General features: G+C 42.0%; 1 protein-coding gene across 1 annotated transcript in view; it reads right to left on the bottom strand.

Annotated features, from left to right (window-relative positions):
• The window catches only part of LOC106613510 (E3 ubiquitin-protein ligase UHRF1), a 51259-nt gene that overhangs the window by 12484 nt on the left and 21467 nt on the right, over positions 1 to 17308 (bottom strand). The window contains exons 2-7 of the mRNA XM_014215847.3: positions 5531 to 5693; positions 5168 to 5428; positions 4756 to 4910; positions 4095 to 4310; positions 3690 to 3805; positions 910 to 1096 (exon numbers count right to left, since the gene is read on the bottom strand). Of these exons, the coding sequence (XP_014071322.1) occupies positions 910 to 1096; positions 3690 to 3805; positions 4095 to 4310; positions 4756 to 4910; positions 5168 to 5428; positions 5531 to 5683 (1088 nt within the window). The 5' untranslated portion in view covers positions 5684 to 5693. The remainder of the gene's footprint in view (positions 1 to 909; positions 1097 to 3689; positions 3806 to 4094; positions 4311 to 4755; positions 4911 to 5167; positions 5429 to 5530; positions 5694 to 17308) is intronic.

Consider the following 17308-nt stretch of genomic DNA (forward strand, 5'->3'; position numbering starts at 1 on the left):
TAAGTGCCATCTGACGCATTGGCATGACCATCACATAAGCAGCACTAGAAGCTGGCAATGGCCAGACGGACAGAATACCAGCCCAGACTGTAGTAGAGATCAATTTGTGTGTTTACAAACAGACGTCAAGAACGGTACCAAAAAGCTCTGTAGCAGGATCGCTTATGCTAAGGTCGGGAGCTTGACAAACTTAAAGATTCTACTCAAACTCTTCAGGTTTTGGTTTCATTAGTCCACTGTTGATACGGCCCTAAAAATGTTTTGCACGTCAGCAATCAAGTTTAAGATACTGTGACAGGTATTATGAAAGTTCTGTATGATGCATTTTGAATGTTATATAGTTTTGTGATTCTCTCAGCAATGTTCTGTCGATTCCCAGGGTAATTTCGTGTTTTCATTTGTATTTGAGCCATTGCCATTCAAGCAGGCAGAAATACAGCCGGTATGAGGAGTTTTGCATCATATGACGCAAAAGGCATCACGGTGGCTATGAGAATTAGCATTCTGAAAGTTCTACATCTTGATTTGCTGACAAGCAAACATTTTGGGACTGTATCAACAGTGGATGAATGAAACAAATACCAAAAGATTTGTTGAGTTGATTGTTCTTTTAACAGTGAGTGAGTGACGACCATGAAAATACCCAAGACTGATGACTATAGCTTTGTTCCAACACATTTATTATTCTTCTGGCTTTATCTAGCTCCCTTTGTGATTTTTACCTTGCCGGCTCGCTAAATAAATCAAATTATCTGATGGCATTGCGACGTAGACGATAACCATCTGATTACGTGTTAACTTGCACAAGCTGCTTTTGAAGTTGCATGTGATCATATCCACTGCTTTTTCGGAAACCGGAACCTGCGCGCAACTTTTCAAGACGCGGCAGGGAAATGGGTCTATACTGACCAGTCGTCGTCATCGGGGAGGCTGGTCAGTCGGGGGTTGAGGCAGTAGATGTGGAATGCCATGTCACACTCGTCACACAGCAGCTGCTTGTCCGGGTCCTGCTTCACGCCACATACATGGCAGTTGCACCAGCGGCAGTTCTTCTTGGGGTCATCTTTGCAGTGTTTGCACTCGGGTCCGTTTGACCCTGGAGAGAGCAGGATCAAAGAGAATGTCAGCCTTTTTATTTAACGTTAAAACAGGTACTGTAACCCGTACTGTAAGAACTGCACCAGTGTACTAGATGTATCCAATTAAGCATACAAAATATGTTACGTACTTTGTAAATCACCAAGTCTAAGAGGTTGGTGTGCAGCCATGGCAACTAACATTCATCTTATGCATCATGAACCTAGTCTACATTAATCTCAGAGTTTCTATGGTAACAATAGCGTCTTGTCGTTTTCTAACATCTGACACCACTGTTAAACTATAGCCTACTTGCAAAATTGTGAACATTTCCAAGACACTGCATGTGCTTTACATGCACTCTCATCCTTCATGAAAATCAGTCCAATAAATGGAGATGTGGGCTGTATGTGATGAAATACAAACTATGGCACATCATTGTCTGTACTGGTGTATTGGGCGCAAGTCAATTAATCACATACAATATTTGACACTAAAATGGTGAAATAGATCAAACACAATAACTTTAGAGATTGCTAATATGCTGGGCTGATGAGCCTTATCCAATAACTAGCCTACTGTGTACGAGTTCATTTCCTGCAACAACAAAAAAATGAAACGCAGTCAAACGACCAGGGCTCTAAACTGCAACCATTTTGGTAGCGTATGCGCTTAAATATTTTGCTGTGCGACCTGGAATTCAAATTTGGGAGCACCAGTCTAGTTAGAAAATATACAGATTAAGACAACGTCGTCACAAATCTGGGACCTGCGGCGTTGCTAACTACCCCATTGTTGCAAAGAGTTATGGGATATAAGAATTCTGTTTTCTTAACCTTTGTCTTCTTTAAACCTAAGCACCAGTGCACCTAAGAAAAATGCGCCCAGGCTTGTTTGAGTGCCCTAGAATAAAAAGTGAGTGCAGATTCGTGACTGTCTTGGTTCAAACCAAATGTTATTGGTCACATACACGGTTAGCAGATGTTATTGCAGGTGTAGCGAAATGCTTGTGCTTCTAGTTCCGACAGTGCAGCAATATCTAACAAGTAATATTTAACAAATTACACAATATATACCCAACACACAAATCTAAGTAAAGGAATTAAGAATATATAAATATATGGACGAGCAATGTCAGAGCGGCAAAGACTAACATAGTCGAATAGCCTGCGACTATGGAACCCTGACCTGTTCACCGGACATGCTACCTGTCCCAGACCTGCTGTTTTCAACTCTCTAGAGACAGCAGGAGCGGTAGAGATACTCTCAATGATCAGCTATGATCAGCTAACTGAAAAGCCGACTGACATTTACTCTTGAGGTGCAGCAGGGGGCACCCTCGACAACTACTGTGATTACTTGACCATGCTGGTCATTTATGAACATTTGAACATCTTGGCCATGTTCTGTTATAATCTCCACCCGGCACAGCCAGAAGAGGACTGGCCACCCCTCATAGCCTGGTTCCTCGCTAGGTTTCTTCCTAGGTTTTGGTCTTTCTAGGAAGTTTTTCCTAGCCACCGTGCTTCTACACCTGCATTGCTTGCTGTTTGGGGTTTTAGGCTGGGTTTCTGTACAGCACTTTGAGATATCAGCTGATATAAGAAGGGCTATATAAATACATTTGATTTGATATATGCATATGAGACGAGTACCATTACTAGAGAGGAAACAGCTCGTTTCTAGCACAACCCGTTCAAAAGTTATACCCAGATTACCAGCGTTTCAAGACTATTAGCAGGCCATTAGCCATTTGTTTATACCTTCAGTCATGTTACCTAATTTGCTAGCTAGCTTATAGCCAAACATTTGGGGGCACAGAAAGGTAATAAACATACTTATGTTGCACATTTAAATAATGAGCATGAAATTACAATTAACAGAATTCCATCGTTTTACAAGATGTAAGCCTCAGCAACAGTTAAAACATTACATTTCAAATTTGTTTTGTATGTCAAGCCTCGAAATCAGACAAACGCACGCATCATAATTAGGGCATGCCTCAATTCTTCTGTATGAAATTGCGCAAACTCCAAAACATGTTGCGGTGCATGTTGGGATAGCACTTCGCTCTGGAGCCTGCAGCATTGCTGGCATGGTCAAAGTGGCTATTGGAGAGTCTAATTAGCCCCTACACCCTCAGATTTGGGACACTTGTGCATATGGCGGAGGTGCGATCGAACGCGCAAATGGAAGGCTGAGGGGGAAGGGAAAGGGGGCGATTTGGGATTCAGATATTGCTTCTTTTCAGGATATCAACGATCATAGCAAGCTGACAGATCCCTTGCATGTCTTCACTCAACCTTGACATTTAGAGACCGTGAACAATTGAATGCATCTCAATAGGAAATACTGCTTTTTACACATTGTAGGAACCTAATATTCCACAAAGTACTTTGTTTATCTCAATGAAAGGTATTCGTAGCAACATTTTAGCATTATAATTCCTTTCTATGGCTTCAAAAGTAGCTTGAATTCATATAGGCCCAATACAGGCAGTATCTCAATCAATTCTTATTTTTAAATCTGGTACTCCTAAATTGTTGTGCTCCTAACTTTAAATTGCTACCAATGACATTTTATTTAAAGCCCTGCAAACAGCTCCAACTTACTTTTCAATGGGCTATCAGATCCTGCTCCGGATCCATCCAAGGCTCCAGGCTCCTCGATTTTGTAGATCTCAGTCAAGAACATGATGCGACAGTCGTTCAGGGAGTCACCGGCAACCCTGAAATAAACATGAACTCTAGGTATACCCTTCATGATCCTAATATGCAAAACAATTATATAAAATGGCAAAACTATGACATTAACAGAATACTAAAGTACAAACCATACTGTGTAGATGTATCAATACTGTATAACAAGTAATCAATGAATTTCAACAAATCATTAGAACATCATTCAATCAGATGAGTCACTGAACTCCTTTAATGCCATTACCATCATGGTATGACCCTTTAAGGGGGGGGGGGGGGGGGGTTTACAGCAGAACCTAACAGGACCAATTATATTACCCAAGCAGTATTTTAGCGTAGATCTCGTGCACAGTGCGTGTCTCCCTCTTCTTCTGGATCTGGGCGTCATACCAGTAGCCGCGCTCTTTGGGTTCGTCTGGGTTGAAGTTTACCATGACCACCATGCCCGCCTCCAGCTGGTGCCACTGGTAGACTGTGCGGGCGCGTGGGCGTACATCCTTGGACTGCAGAGGCACCACTCCGTTCTCTGGGTAGCTAGAGAGAGAGACCACACAGACATAGGCAGTGTCAGTATTCAGTTCAGACACACAGCAGGTGCTTCCTACATAATGGGGCTTTTGTAAGATGATTGACATATCGGGAGAGAAGAGAAGCGGGTCAAATAAGTGTTTGAATTCTGAGGGCCTTGACTGCTGGAAACAAATAATACGAGTCATCGTTCATTTCAATGTTCCTCCGGTTCTTACACTTGCAAGCAAAACAATGTGGCAGCTCTGCCGCGGATACGGAAACCAAGTGGTACCCTGTGGTATTGACACCCTGGCGCCAGCTCATCCACAGACAGCAACACCTTCCACACGGACATATTCAATCGTTTTTTCTATACATGTTCATTGATGGTAAGTGTCAAATGTCACCAATGAGGCATAATGTCTCCAATCAGATCTTTAAAATATGGAATACATGAGGAAGTTCTCACTCTTCATATTTGACATGGTAGTGGATAACTTCCTCTTCGCTGAGTTTAGAGCCCTCTTCCTCTCCAGGTGTCTTTGTGGTCTTCGTAATGTTCACAATCTGGGCCTCAAACCAGGCGCCCATGTTTAAGTCTCTGGCGTCAACAAACTCGTTAATCTGGAGGGGAAAAAAAAAAAAAGAATAGGTTGATATTGTAAAGTGAACCATGCAATGCTACTGTCCCGGATTTAAAATCTGTATGGCAATTTAAAATTAAAACTGAATACAATAGAAGCAACGCCAATTCAAGAAGGTTGCACAATATTGAAGCAGATTTACCATTTTACATTTATCCAGTTAAAAGCATCCTTTCACTCCATCAAATGATACCAATACAGAAAATATTCATCCTTGTAGAGATGCTCCATGTTTACCTTGTAAAAGCCAAATCCCGGGTCGACCAGGTCTGGTGTGTCTGTTTGGGCAGAGGTGCCAGCTGCTTGCACCTCTGTCTCCGAGTGGGTCGAGCTCTTGTCCGACTCGCTCTGTGCCGAGCCACAGCCAGAGTCAGAGTCAGACAGCTCGGCTTCTTTGTCCTTGAGGACAGCAGCAGGGGGCATAGCCTGTCTAACAAGCAGCTGCACTATATCATTCAGCCCCACGTTGTAATCAAAGATGGTGTGGCTGTCCTCCATCTGGGATCAGAAACAGAACATATACATTCAGACATGATTAGTAAGGACCCCAGCAACTCTGTTGTAACTGAATCGCAAAAGAAAAGTAGCCATCTGCCACACCTGCTTGCCCCGGTAAAAAAGCCTCTGTCTTTCTGGCTCAACCTTGAAGAGCTCCGAGATCTTGAGGCGCAGCTCATCCACCTTGGTGAGCTTGGACAGTGAGTCAATCCGATGAGTCTCCTTGCCATCCATGGTGCGCACTTGAATCCACATTGCAGCTGCCCTGTGCAGAAGGGAGCCAAACTGTGGGTTAACAGCAGCATGGCATCTAATACACTCGAGTTGAAAAAGCAGTGTCGTTCAATGTTTCTCCACTTCTTTCCTTTGAGTACTGTATTACTGTGCCAACTATTGATTAATACCATTGATCAAGTGGATTAATAATCAATGTCAGTAAAGAAAGACTTCCAAGTAACTTCAATTCCCAATGACAAGGCAAAACACAACAAACATGCCATGCTGATTTTAATACAGTGTTGGAAACTGGATTACTAAGCCACTCCTACCCCTTTTAAATGCAGCTATTGCAACCCCATCCTTGTATCCAACAAACAATGTGGCTTCACTTCCTGACAATGTTTTAAGCACACCGTTTCAACACATTTAACCGCGAATTTATGCTTGATCCAAAAATGGCTTCGTATGGAGGGTGACACACAATTGTGGAGCCTCCGGAGGCATGCAGAGGCCAAATTGAGCTGCGTACCACATCTCTGTGCGCCACTCAGATTTCTTAATGCGGAGGGCTCCGTATAGCTCCGCATTGACATGTTTGGTTGACGATAGGTGGGGGCGGGAGGTCGGGTATAAACACAAACTCACTTCCTTGACAACGGCGCTGCTGTGCAAAACGCAAGTCGTATGGATGCCTTGACTTCTGCAGAGGCTGTATCACCATAAATGCTGCACGGCCAATGCATACGTCGGATTGACCATGCGGCGCACAAGTCGCCCAGCGTCGTCCGGGTTAGGGTTTGGCCGGGGGAGGCCGTCATTGTAAATAAGAATTTGTTCTTAACCGACTTGCTGAGTTAAGGGCAAAAAAATATGTACTGTATGTGTAGATAGTACATTTTATGTTTTCAATATATCAAACTTTCTACATATTGATTTGGACACGTTAAACTGTTTTGACATTGGGCTATTTGTCTAAATGTCTTGTCAATGGGAAGCAGCATCATTTAACTTAGGTCTTAGGAATATAAATTGAACGTTAACATTTCCAAATGGTACTGTACTTAAATCTGGTAAAAACATATTTAAAAGAAAAACTGCTGAAGGAGTCTAAAAACATACTGTGACAGATTTTTATGATACCTGAAATCACCAAAACAAGCTTGCCCTGCCTAAACATAACTTCAGACTCAAAACTTCAACATAAGCTAAGTACGGCGTACACTACACAATTTCGGGCCCCGATTCAGCTTTCCAGGACAAGTTGAGATCGGAAACAAAATCCCCATGTCATTTCCTACTCGGGGCACAGCAATCATAGACACTTGTTTAATGTTAATGGGTCAGAGACGCAATCTGAGGGTTACCGATCCAGTCTTTGAAAATATTGGGATGGCTGAAACGTTTGATTTTACCGGCACAAAATCTGCAACGCTCGTAGTGGGAGATGTGCAAAGACAAGTTTTGAGAATGGTGATCAGCAATTGCCAAGACCTCACCAGCTTGTAGTCCCAAAAAACAGAAATGCATTACCTCTGGTTCGTTCAGCCATTCCTATGGGGTAAATGAATGAGGAAATGGGGTTTTGGGATAAATGTTGAAAATAAGGTGCGAGGTTAACACATGCTTAGATCTTATAGGTTTTGTTCTATGAGATATTAGTCAGTTAACCTTCAGTTGACCTTTATGAAGCCTTTGCGCTTGTTTTGATTACAAATGCTTCAAAATTCACAAGTGACACTAGCTGATGATCTCATAGTACAAAACTTGAGATCTAAGCCGGTGTTTACCGGAGACGTGATCAACAACAAAACATTAATTTCCCCGGCACCGCCCACCGACATCTTAAGGAAAACAAGAGCAAAGAATTTGGCAGACAGTGGGAGGGTAGTCAAACTAGGGAGGTTAGTCAAACGAGGTTGTTTTTCAATGTTAGTTTGAGTTCTCAGTCAGAATATTTTCCATCACATAAAGTGCGTGCCCAAATTACCATTGTAACAGCCCATCCCTTAAAGCGACAGCTGAACATTTGGCTCACCTAATCATTGTGAAGGGATCACTCCAAAAAACATATACATGAACTTTGTCATTTCTTATAATTTGAACACTGAAATACTTCAATTGTTCTCCTAGAATGATTTGTATGCTTCTACATTTCTACTTAGATGGACATCAGCGTAGAGCCCTGAACTATAAAAAGTAGTGATGCAGGATATATTGGAATCGGCAGATATTAGCTAAAAATGCCAACATCGGTATCGGCTGATGTCTAGCCTAACGGCGATGTGCAAAAATCGATGTCAAAGCTGGCGTGCATACCTATACAACGTAGGTTCATGACAATGACGCCACGTAAAATGTTGCTCTATACGTGCAACACAGCATTCCTAAGCTAGCCCACAATGTCTGCTGTGTGGATGAAGCAGTCAACAAGTCAAGCAGTCATTTGAAAGAGTAACATAATTTCAGCGAGACAACTCAATGGCGAAATCCATTAAAGCCAAGATAATGGAATTCATTGCCCTTGACAATCAAACGTTCTCTGTCGTGGGTGATGTTGGATTTCGCCGACTGGTCTAGCACCGGTTAACCTGTTAGGGCTAGGGGGCAGCATTGACACGGCTGGATAAAAAACATACCCGATTTAATCTGGTTACCACTCCTACCCAGTAACTAGAATATGCATATACTTATTACATATAGATAGAAAACACCCTAAATTTTCTAAAACTGTTTGAATGGTGTCTGTGAGTATAACAGAACTCAAATGGCAGGTCAAAACCTGAGAGATTCCTTTACAGGAAGTGGCCTGTCTGACCATTTGTTGAACTTCTTTTCCATCTCTATCATTTACTAAGGATCTCTGCTCTAACGTGACACTTCCCACGTCGTCCATAGGCTCTCAGAGCCCGGGAAAAAACAGAATGTCGTCATTCCAGCCCCAGGCTGAAACACATTATCGCCTTTCTCAAGTGGCCGATCAAGAGACACTGGCTTATGCGCGTGACCCCGACCGCCCCCGCCTTTGGGATTTTTTCCTCTGTTTGCCGAAAAGGAGATTCCCTGTCGGAATATTATCGCTTTTCTACGAGAAAAGTGTCGTAAAAATTGATTTTAAACAGCGGTTGACATGCTTCGAAGTACGGTAATGGAATACTTAGAATTTTATTGTCACGAATTGCGCCATGCGCGTGACACTTCTTTACTATTTCGGATAGTGTCTGGAACGCACGAACAAAACGCCGCTATTCGGATATAACGATGGATTATTTTGGACCAAACCAACATTTGTTATTGAAGTAGCAGTCCTGGCTGTGTATTCTGACGAAGACAACAAAAGGTAATGAAATTTTTATAATAGTAAATATGATTATGGTGAGTGCTAAACTTGCCTGGTGTCTAAATAGCGAGCCCGTGATGCCTGGGCTATGTACTTAGAATATTGCAAAATGTGCTTTCACCAAAAAGCTATTTTAAAATCGGACATATCGAGTGCATAGAGGAGGTCTGTATCTATAATTCTTAAAATAATTGTTATGCTTTTTGTGAACGTTTATCGTGAGTAATTTAGTAAAATGTTAGCGAATTCCCCGGAAGTTTGCGGGGGGTATGCTAGTTCTGAACGTCACATGCTAATGTAAAAAGCTGGTTTTTGATATAAATATGAACTTGATTGAACAAAACATGCATGTATTGTATAACATAATGTCCTAGGGTTGTCATCTGATGAAGATCATCAAAGGTGAGTGCTGCATTTAGCTGTCTTCTGGGTTTTGGTGACATTATATGCTGGCTTGAAAAATGGGTGTCTGATTATTTCTGGCTTGGTACTCTGCTGACATAATCTAATGTTTTGCTTTCGTTGTAAAGCCTTTTTGAAATCGGACAGTGTGGTTAGATTAACGAGAGTCTTGTCTTTAAATGGCGGTAAAATAGTCATATGTTTGAGAAATTGAAGTAATAGGATTTTTAAGGTTTTGAAAATCGCGCCACAGGATAGCAGTGGCTGTTACGTAGGTGGGACGAATTCGTCCCGCCTAGCCTAGAGAGGTTAACACTACCAAGTGCACTATTTTTCCGATGTTGCCCTACCGGAGTTACAGTCATAGAGTCACTGTTATTACCTTCACGACATACATACTATGGAATGCGGTTTGGGTCTTTGCATGTCAAAAAAGATCTAGTAGCACTGTCAAAGCTGTACAAAACAGTCTGCAAACAAGCAAACACCGGCGACGAACGATGTGTTCACAATAAAGCATAATTTGTTCGACCACAACTTCTGGGGTACCTAGCTAGCACCAATACAACCAGCCTGAAAACAATGACCAGTAGAAACTGCAGTCATTTTCATTATTCTTAGCAATGATTTAGGAATCCTTGTGAGTAAGTATTAGCTAGGTTGCCAATTATTGTTCGCCTATTGAAATATAACTTCAGCTCATGAAAATAAATAGCTAGCCAGCTACTTAACCCAGTTGCCCAAAGCTAACGTTATAAGCAGCCAGCTAGCTTCATCTGGCTAGTGAGGCTCGACCGAACCAGGTTATGTAGCCACAATAAGGATTAGGCGCAATAATGGAATTTGCGGTTTGCCTTCAAAAATAAAATTATGGCATAGTTCTACTATTTGTATTCATTTGCATATAACTATTGAAACAGATGTCGTTTTGCTGTTTTGGGGGAAGAACATTGTTTGCATCCATAAGCTAGCTAGCTTTTTTTCTTTATGACCAGCACTGTAGGTGCGCGAGACAACTTTACCAGCATCATAGCATAAGTATGATGAATCGTTGTGACATGAAATATGAGTGATTGATTACACTAATAACTACGGGAAAAAATTATGAACGCATTAAATTATTTGACACGTCAAACAGTGTTAAATAGTATATTTTTTTGACACGCAAAGACCCAAACGGTGTTCCATAGAAATCCTGGTTGAGAATGAAATGAACAACAAGTAAGTGAAAGAAAGGTATTGATTATGTTTTACTGGTAATGGGGACATGCGTAAATGCCAACAAAATAATGTTTTGGTCAGTGTTGTGTAACCTTTAACTAGGCAAGCCGGTTAAGAACAAATTCTTATTGACAAAGACGGCCTACCCCAGACGACGCTGGTCCAATTGTGCGCCACCCTATGGGACTCCCAATTACGGCCGGATGTGACACAGCCTGGATTCGAACCAGGGACTGTAGTGACTCCTCTTGCAGTGCCTTAGACCGTTGCGTCCATGTCTGTGTGTTAACTGCATTGCAGCGCTTGAGACGTCACTAGAGCCCCGGGTTCGATCCCAGGCTGCATCACAGCCTGCCGTGATTGGCTCAGCGCTGTTAGGGGAGGGTTTGGCCGACCGGGATTCCTTGTCCCATAGCACTCTAGCGACTCCTTGTGGCGGGACGGGCGCCTGCAAGCTGACCTCAGTCGACAGTTGGACGGTGTTTCCCCCTACACATTAGTGCAGCTGGCTCCGGGTTAGGCGAGCAGTGCGTCAAGAAGCAGTGAGGATCGTGTTTGAGGACGCGTGGCTCTCGACCTTCGCTTCTCCTGAGTCCGTAGGGCAGTTGCAGCGATGGAACAAGACTAACTACCAATTGTATATCACAAAATTGGGGAGAAAAATGGGTAACATAAAAACATTAAATACATTGATAAAACTTTACAGGCGCAGGTCACAATCATGAAATTAAGCTATACATCCCATTACTTCCTAACCTGTTAGGGCTAGGGGGCAGTATTGACACGGCCGGATAAAAAAACGTACCCGATTTAACCTGGTTACTACTCCTGCCCAGTAACTAGAATATGCATATAATTATTGGCTTTGGATAGAAAACACCCTAAAGTTTCTAAAACTGTTTGAATGGTGTCTGTGAGTATAACAGAACTCAAATGGCAGGCCAAAACCTGAGAAGATTCTGAACAGGAAGTGGCCTGTCTGACAAGTTGTTGTTCATCTTGGCTCTTTTTATTGAAGACTGAGGATCTTTGCTGTAACGTGACACTTCCTTACGGCTCCCATAGGCTCTCAGAGCCCGGGAAAAAGCTGAATGATATCGAGGCAGCCCCAGGCTGAAACACATTATCGCGTTTGGATAGTGGCCGGTCAGAGTACTCTGAGACTCAGGCTCGTGCACGAGATGTTTTTATATTCTCTCTCTTTGTACGTATACACGCTTTCCCGGTCGGAATATTATCGCTTTTTTACGAGAAAAATGGCATAAAAATTGATTTTAAACAGCGGTTGACATGCTTCGAAGTACGGTAATGGAATATTTAGACATTTTTTGTCACGAAATGCGCCATGCTCGTCACCCTTATTTACCCTTCGGATAGTGTCTTGAACGTACGAACAAAACACCGCTATTTGGTTATAACAATGGATTATTTGGGACCAAACCAACATTTGTTATTGAAGTAGAAGTCCTGGGAGTGCATTCTGACGAAGAACAGCAAAGGTAATAACATTTTTCTTATAGTAAATCTGACTTTGGTGAGTGCTAAACTTGCTGGGTGTCTAAATAGCTAGCCCTGTGATGCCGGGCTATCTACTGAGAACATTGCAAAATGTGCTTTCACCGAAAAGCTATTTTAAAATCGGACATAGCGAGTGCATAGAGGAGTTCTGTATCTATAATTCTTAAAATAATTATGTTTTTTGTGAACGTTTATCGTGAGTAATTTAGTAAATTCACCCGCAGTGTTCGGTGGGAATGCTAGTCACATGCTAATGTCAAAAGCTGGTTTTTGATATAAATATGAACTTGATTGAACAAAACATGCATGTATTGTATAACATAATGTCCTAGGGTTGTCATCTGATGAAGATCAAAGGTTAGTGCTGCATTTAGCTGTGGTTTGGGTTTATGTGACATATGCTAGCTTGAAAAATGGGTGTCTGATTATTTCTGGCTGGGTACTCTGCTGACAATCTAATGTTTTGCTTTCGTTGTAAAGCCTTTTTGAAATCGGACAGTGTGGTTAGATTAACGAGAGTCTTGTCTTTAAAATGGTGTAAAATAGTCATATGTTTGAAAAATTGAAGTTTTTGCATTTTTGAGGTATTTGAATATCGCGCCACGGGATTACACTGGACGCAAGCGTCCCACCTAGCCCATAGAGTTTAATAGAAATACATTTCTTGTTTTACAAGCATTAGAAAGCAGGCTCATACGTTTAATTATGTCTGGTAAAAAAAAATAAGAAATTGAGTGGCTGTTAAACCAAAAAGTAAATGTTCCACTCAGAATACACATTGTAGTGGCTGTACTTATGTTAGCAAGCTACTTAACCAGTTTACTTTGACTTGTTAGCTAGCTACAAATTAATAATAAAACATTGGGGAAACAATTTCTAAGTAGCAAACTGTTTAAATATCTCAACCAGGGAATTTGATGTACGCTTCAAGAAAGCATGCCATTTGCTTTCTCGGCTGGTTTGGGAAAGGGGATACAACAATCAACGTTCATTGAAAAAAATATAAAGTACAGATTTCAGCAAAGAAAGGCACTCAACTACAGAGGACAAACATGGGTTCAAGGTAAGCATTTCATAATTTAAATTTTGTTAAAAAGTATTGACCTTATGCAAATCGATGTAGTCGCAGCTGAATTTGCAAAGCCTGGTCCTTACTCCATTCTGTTGGCAGCCAATAAAACTCCCCAATTTTCAGTGCAGTTGAGCAGCAACTAGTGTGGGCAGACTTTTTTTTTAAGCAGTCCTTCAATCTTCTCGGTGCAACAGTTGGGTGCAACGCATGTATTATCCCTGGATTGGGGTATGTTTTCCAAGCCAAGACATATCTTGCTGCTGGCTCCGTGGTGTCTTATTCTACACAGGAAACCTGTCCGACCCTAGTGCTGCTGTAAGCAAGCGGATCGGAACTGCTGGCTACCTCGGTGCCAAGCCGAACCATATACTGTACCTACAGGCTCTCTAAAAAGTTGCATAAAGATCTCTTTCCAGTTGATATGTCTCCTTTCGAGCAGTTGAAGGAGAAACCGCACAGACAACCGGTAACGTTACAGCGCCGTTTAAATAGATTTTATTTAAAATTCTGCCTTGTAGGGAACATTTACGATATCAGGCAATAGTTTTAGTAGATTTAATCAGGCTGTTCTACACAATTGGTACTTACAGCCTGATTAAATCAGACTACTGGTGGATGTGGTAATCGACATTGACAGCACACCACGTTACATTAGCCTAGCTACAGTGGCTAGATAAGGCTACAACATAACGAAGGTTAGTATCTAATACATTGTGGAGTTGAAGTAGCTCGCTAGGTAACCAAATGAAATACTATTACATTGATCACACTGACACGTACCTAGTGAGTAATGTGAAGCATGCAACGTTAACGTTCATTTCCCTCTACAAAGTTTAACTAGAATATTTCTAATTCACCCTCCCAAATGTTAGCAAAGTTAACGTTAGCTAGCTTATTCACTGTGCCAAGTTTCAGCCAGTTAGCTAGCCAGCAACTTTCAAAATATCAAACTTGTCAAAGTAGAAACATTTATATTACCAGTTTTTTTCTTCCAAATGCAGATAATTAAATGACGTTTAGTAAACCGTCAAGCTTAATCCGTACACAACTCCTCTGTATAGACCGCTTTTAGGGGGACTGAATCAATAAGAATCTTCAACAGTGCGTTTCCCCGCCTGCCCAAAAAAAAATCTTAGTTTCACTATTGGCTATTACCACTTCTGAGTTGCTCTCTGAGGGGCTATAATGCCTGTCAATCAAAACTGTGACCGGAGTTTAGCCTCAGCGCGCGAAACTAGGGTCTCTTGTTTTCCGATAATTTGGCGCGAGATTATGTAAATTGGAGTACAATCAAAGACAGAAACGGGACTGTGTTTTACAAAGTTCTATCACCACATTATGCCTGAGAGAACACAGATCGGAGTTGGACACCAAACGATAGATAGCAGAAACCAAATAGCCGTTTGTCAGATGTAACAAAAAAAATGCATAGAAGCCTTTCTCATAGAAGACTGCTTAGTTAGGGATTGCTACAGCCATGTGCTGCTGGCGCGTGATGTTATGCGTCCAGTGTTCCTGTCTCGTTGTTCAGTTTGGCGGGAGAATATCATGCCAAGTGTGAACAAAGTAGTCCGTTGTTGTTCACACAGTTCACAAGACGTTATGAGATAAAAGCCTAATCAAATTGGACAGTTTACATATCCCATAATTGTTTTTACCTACAATGTTTCTGAATGAGTGTTTGTAGACTAACATTTGATGTCGATTGGGATAAGTGTTTGTTATAGGTTACTACTAGGACAAATAATGTGGCAAGGAAGTACCACCAGGACAAAGTCTAAGATCTTTTTTCCCCCTTCTGTTTTATTCTTGATTTTTATGACTCTCGTCCAACCTAGCACCAAAACCATTCACCATGTTTTAAAAGGACAGCATCCTGCTCTACATTGTTCTAACTAACCACTGCATTACATAATTGGCTCTTTCTAACCACTTGTATCCTGTCTCCCAAGTCCTAACATGCTGACCAAACCACCAGCGTTGAATGCATGAGCGTGGCAAAATAAATGTACACAGTTCCTTCAGAAAGTATTCAAACCCCTTGAATAAAAATGTGGCACTGGCCTGCACACAATACCCCATGAAGTCAAAGTGGTATTATGTTTTTAGAAATAGTTTCAAATGAATAAAACATTTAAAGCTAAAATGTCAAAGTATTTTCTTAAGTCACAAAATAAGTTGCATGGACTCACTGTGTGCAACAATAGTGTTTAACGTGATTGAGTGACTACCTCATCTCTGTAGATGATTGTAAGGTCCCTCAGCCAAGCAGTGAATTTCAAAACAGATTCAACAAAGACGAGGTAGGTTTTCCAATGCCTCACAAAGGGCTCATGTTGGTAGATGGGTAAAAAAAAAAAGCAGATAATGAATATCCGTTTGATATTCATTGTCTATTCCTAACTCAGTTGCCGGAAAGGAAGGAGACAGCTCATGGATTTCACCATGGGGCCAAAGGTGACTGTTAAAACAGTTAAAGTTAAGTGGCTGTGAAAGGAGAAAACTGTAGTTACTCCACAATACTAACATAATTGACAAAGTCAAAATAAAGAAGCCTGTACAGAATACAAATGTTCCAAAACATGCATCCTGAAACAGTGTTATGTTTCAGGGTAAATCTAATCCAACACATTACTGAGTACCACTCTCCATATTTTCAAGCACAGTAATGGCTGCATTATGTAATGGGTATACTTGTAATCATTAAGCTTTTCAGGATAAGAAAAAACAGAATGGAGCTAAGCACAAGCAAAATCCTAGATTTTGCACCCACACTGCTAGCTCACATCAACGAGCATCTGTGAAGCCAGGCGCTAAAATAGAACTTGGTTCTATTTGTGACGCGCTGCAGGTTCCGCCTCTCCCATTGCATTGGTTTTTAGGAGCATATACCAACGTGGGCGATTGAAAGATGGAGGTCCACACTCCAGTCGGTAGTGGTAATGCACCTTAAAAAGTTGGTTACCAACCGCCATATAAAGTCCAAAGAAGAAGCCTGAAGGAGGAGAGATGACTAGAAACAAACTTTTACCCTTTTATCTGTGGATTAATTGTCAGAGTATGTCAGGTAAAATAACCTAATGTTTATATCCCGGGACAAAATTAGCTAGCAACAGCAAGCTAAATTGCAATAAATGTTTCAAGCCTGTCCCCAAATTAATATGAACTAAAAATCCAAATAACTTCACAGATCTTCATTGTAAAGGGTTTAAACATTGTTTCCATGCCTGTTCAATGAACCATAAACAATTAATGAACATGCACCTGTGGAACGGTCATTAAGACACTAACAGCTTACAGACGGTAGGCAACTAAGGTCACAGTTAGGACACTAAAGAGGCCTTTCTACTGACTCTGAAAAACACCAAAATAAAGATGCCCAGGGTCCCTGCTCATCTGCGTGAACGTGCCTTAGGCATGCTGCAAGGAGGCATGAGGACTGCAGATGTGGCCAGGGCAATAAATTGCAATGTCCGACAGCTGATCGTCCTCGCAGTGGCAGACCACGTGTAACACCTGCACAGGATCGGTACATCCGAACATTACACCTGCGGGACAGGTACAGGATGGCAACAACTGCCCGAGTTACACCAGGAACGCACAATCCCTCCAGTGCTCAGACTGTCCGCAATAGGCTGAGAGAGGCTGGACTGAGGGCTAGCAGGCCTGTTGTAAGGCAGGTCCTCACCAGATATCACCAGTAACAACATCGCCTATGGGCACAAACCCGTCGCTGGACCAGTCAGGACTGGCAAAAAGTGCCCTTCACTGACAAGTCACGGTTTTGTCTCACCAGGGGTGTTGGTCGGATTCGCGTTTATCGTCGAAAGAATGAGCGTTACACCGAGGCCTGTACTCTAGAGCGGGATCGAGGTGGAGGGTCCGTCATGGTCTGGTGTGGTGTGTCACAGCATCATCGGACTGAGCCTGTTGTCATTGCAGGCAATCAACGCTGTGCGTTACAGGGCAGACATCCTCCTCCCTCATGTGGTACCCTTCCTGCAGGCTCATCCTGACATGACCCTCCAGCATGACAATGCCACCAGCCATACTGCTCGTTCTGTGCGTGATTTCCTGCAAGACAGGAATGTCAGTGTTCTGCCATGGCCAG

The sequence above is a fragment of the Salmo salar genome, chromosome 10, assembly GCF_965601325.2.
Source record: "Salmo salar chromosome 10, fSalSal1, whole genome shotgun sequence".
In the NCBI taxonomy this organism is placed as follows: Eukaryota; Metazoa; Chordata; class Actinopteri; order Salmoniformes; family Salmonidae; genus Salmo; species Salmo salar.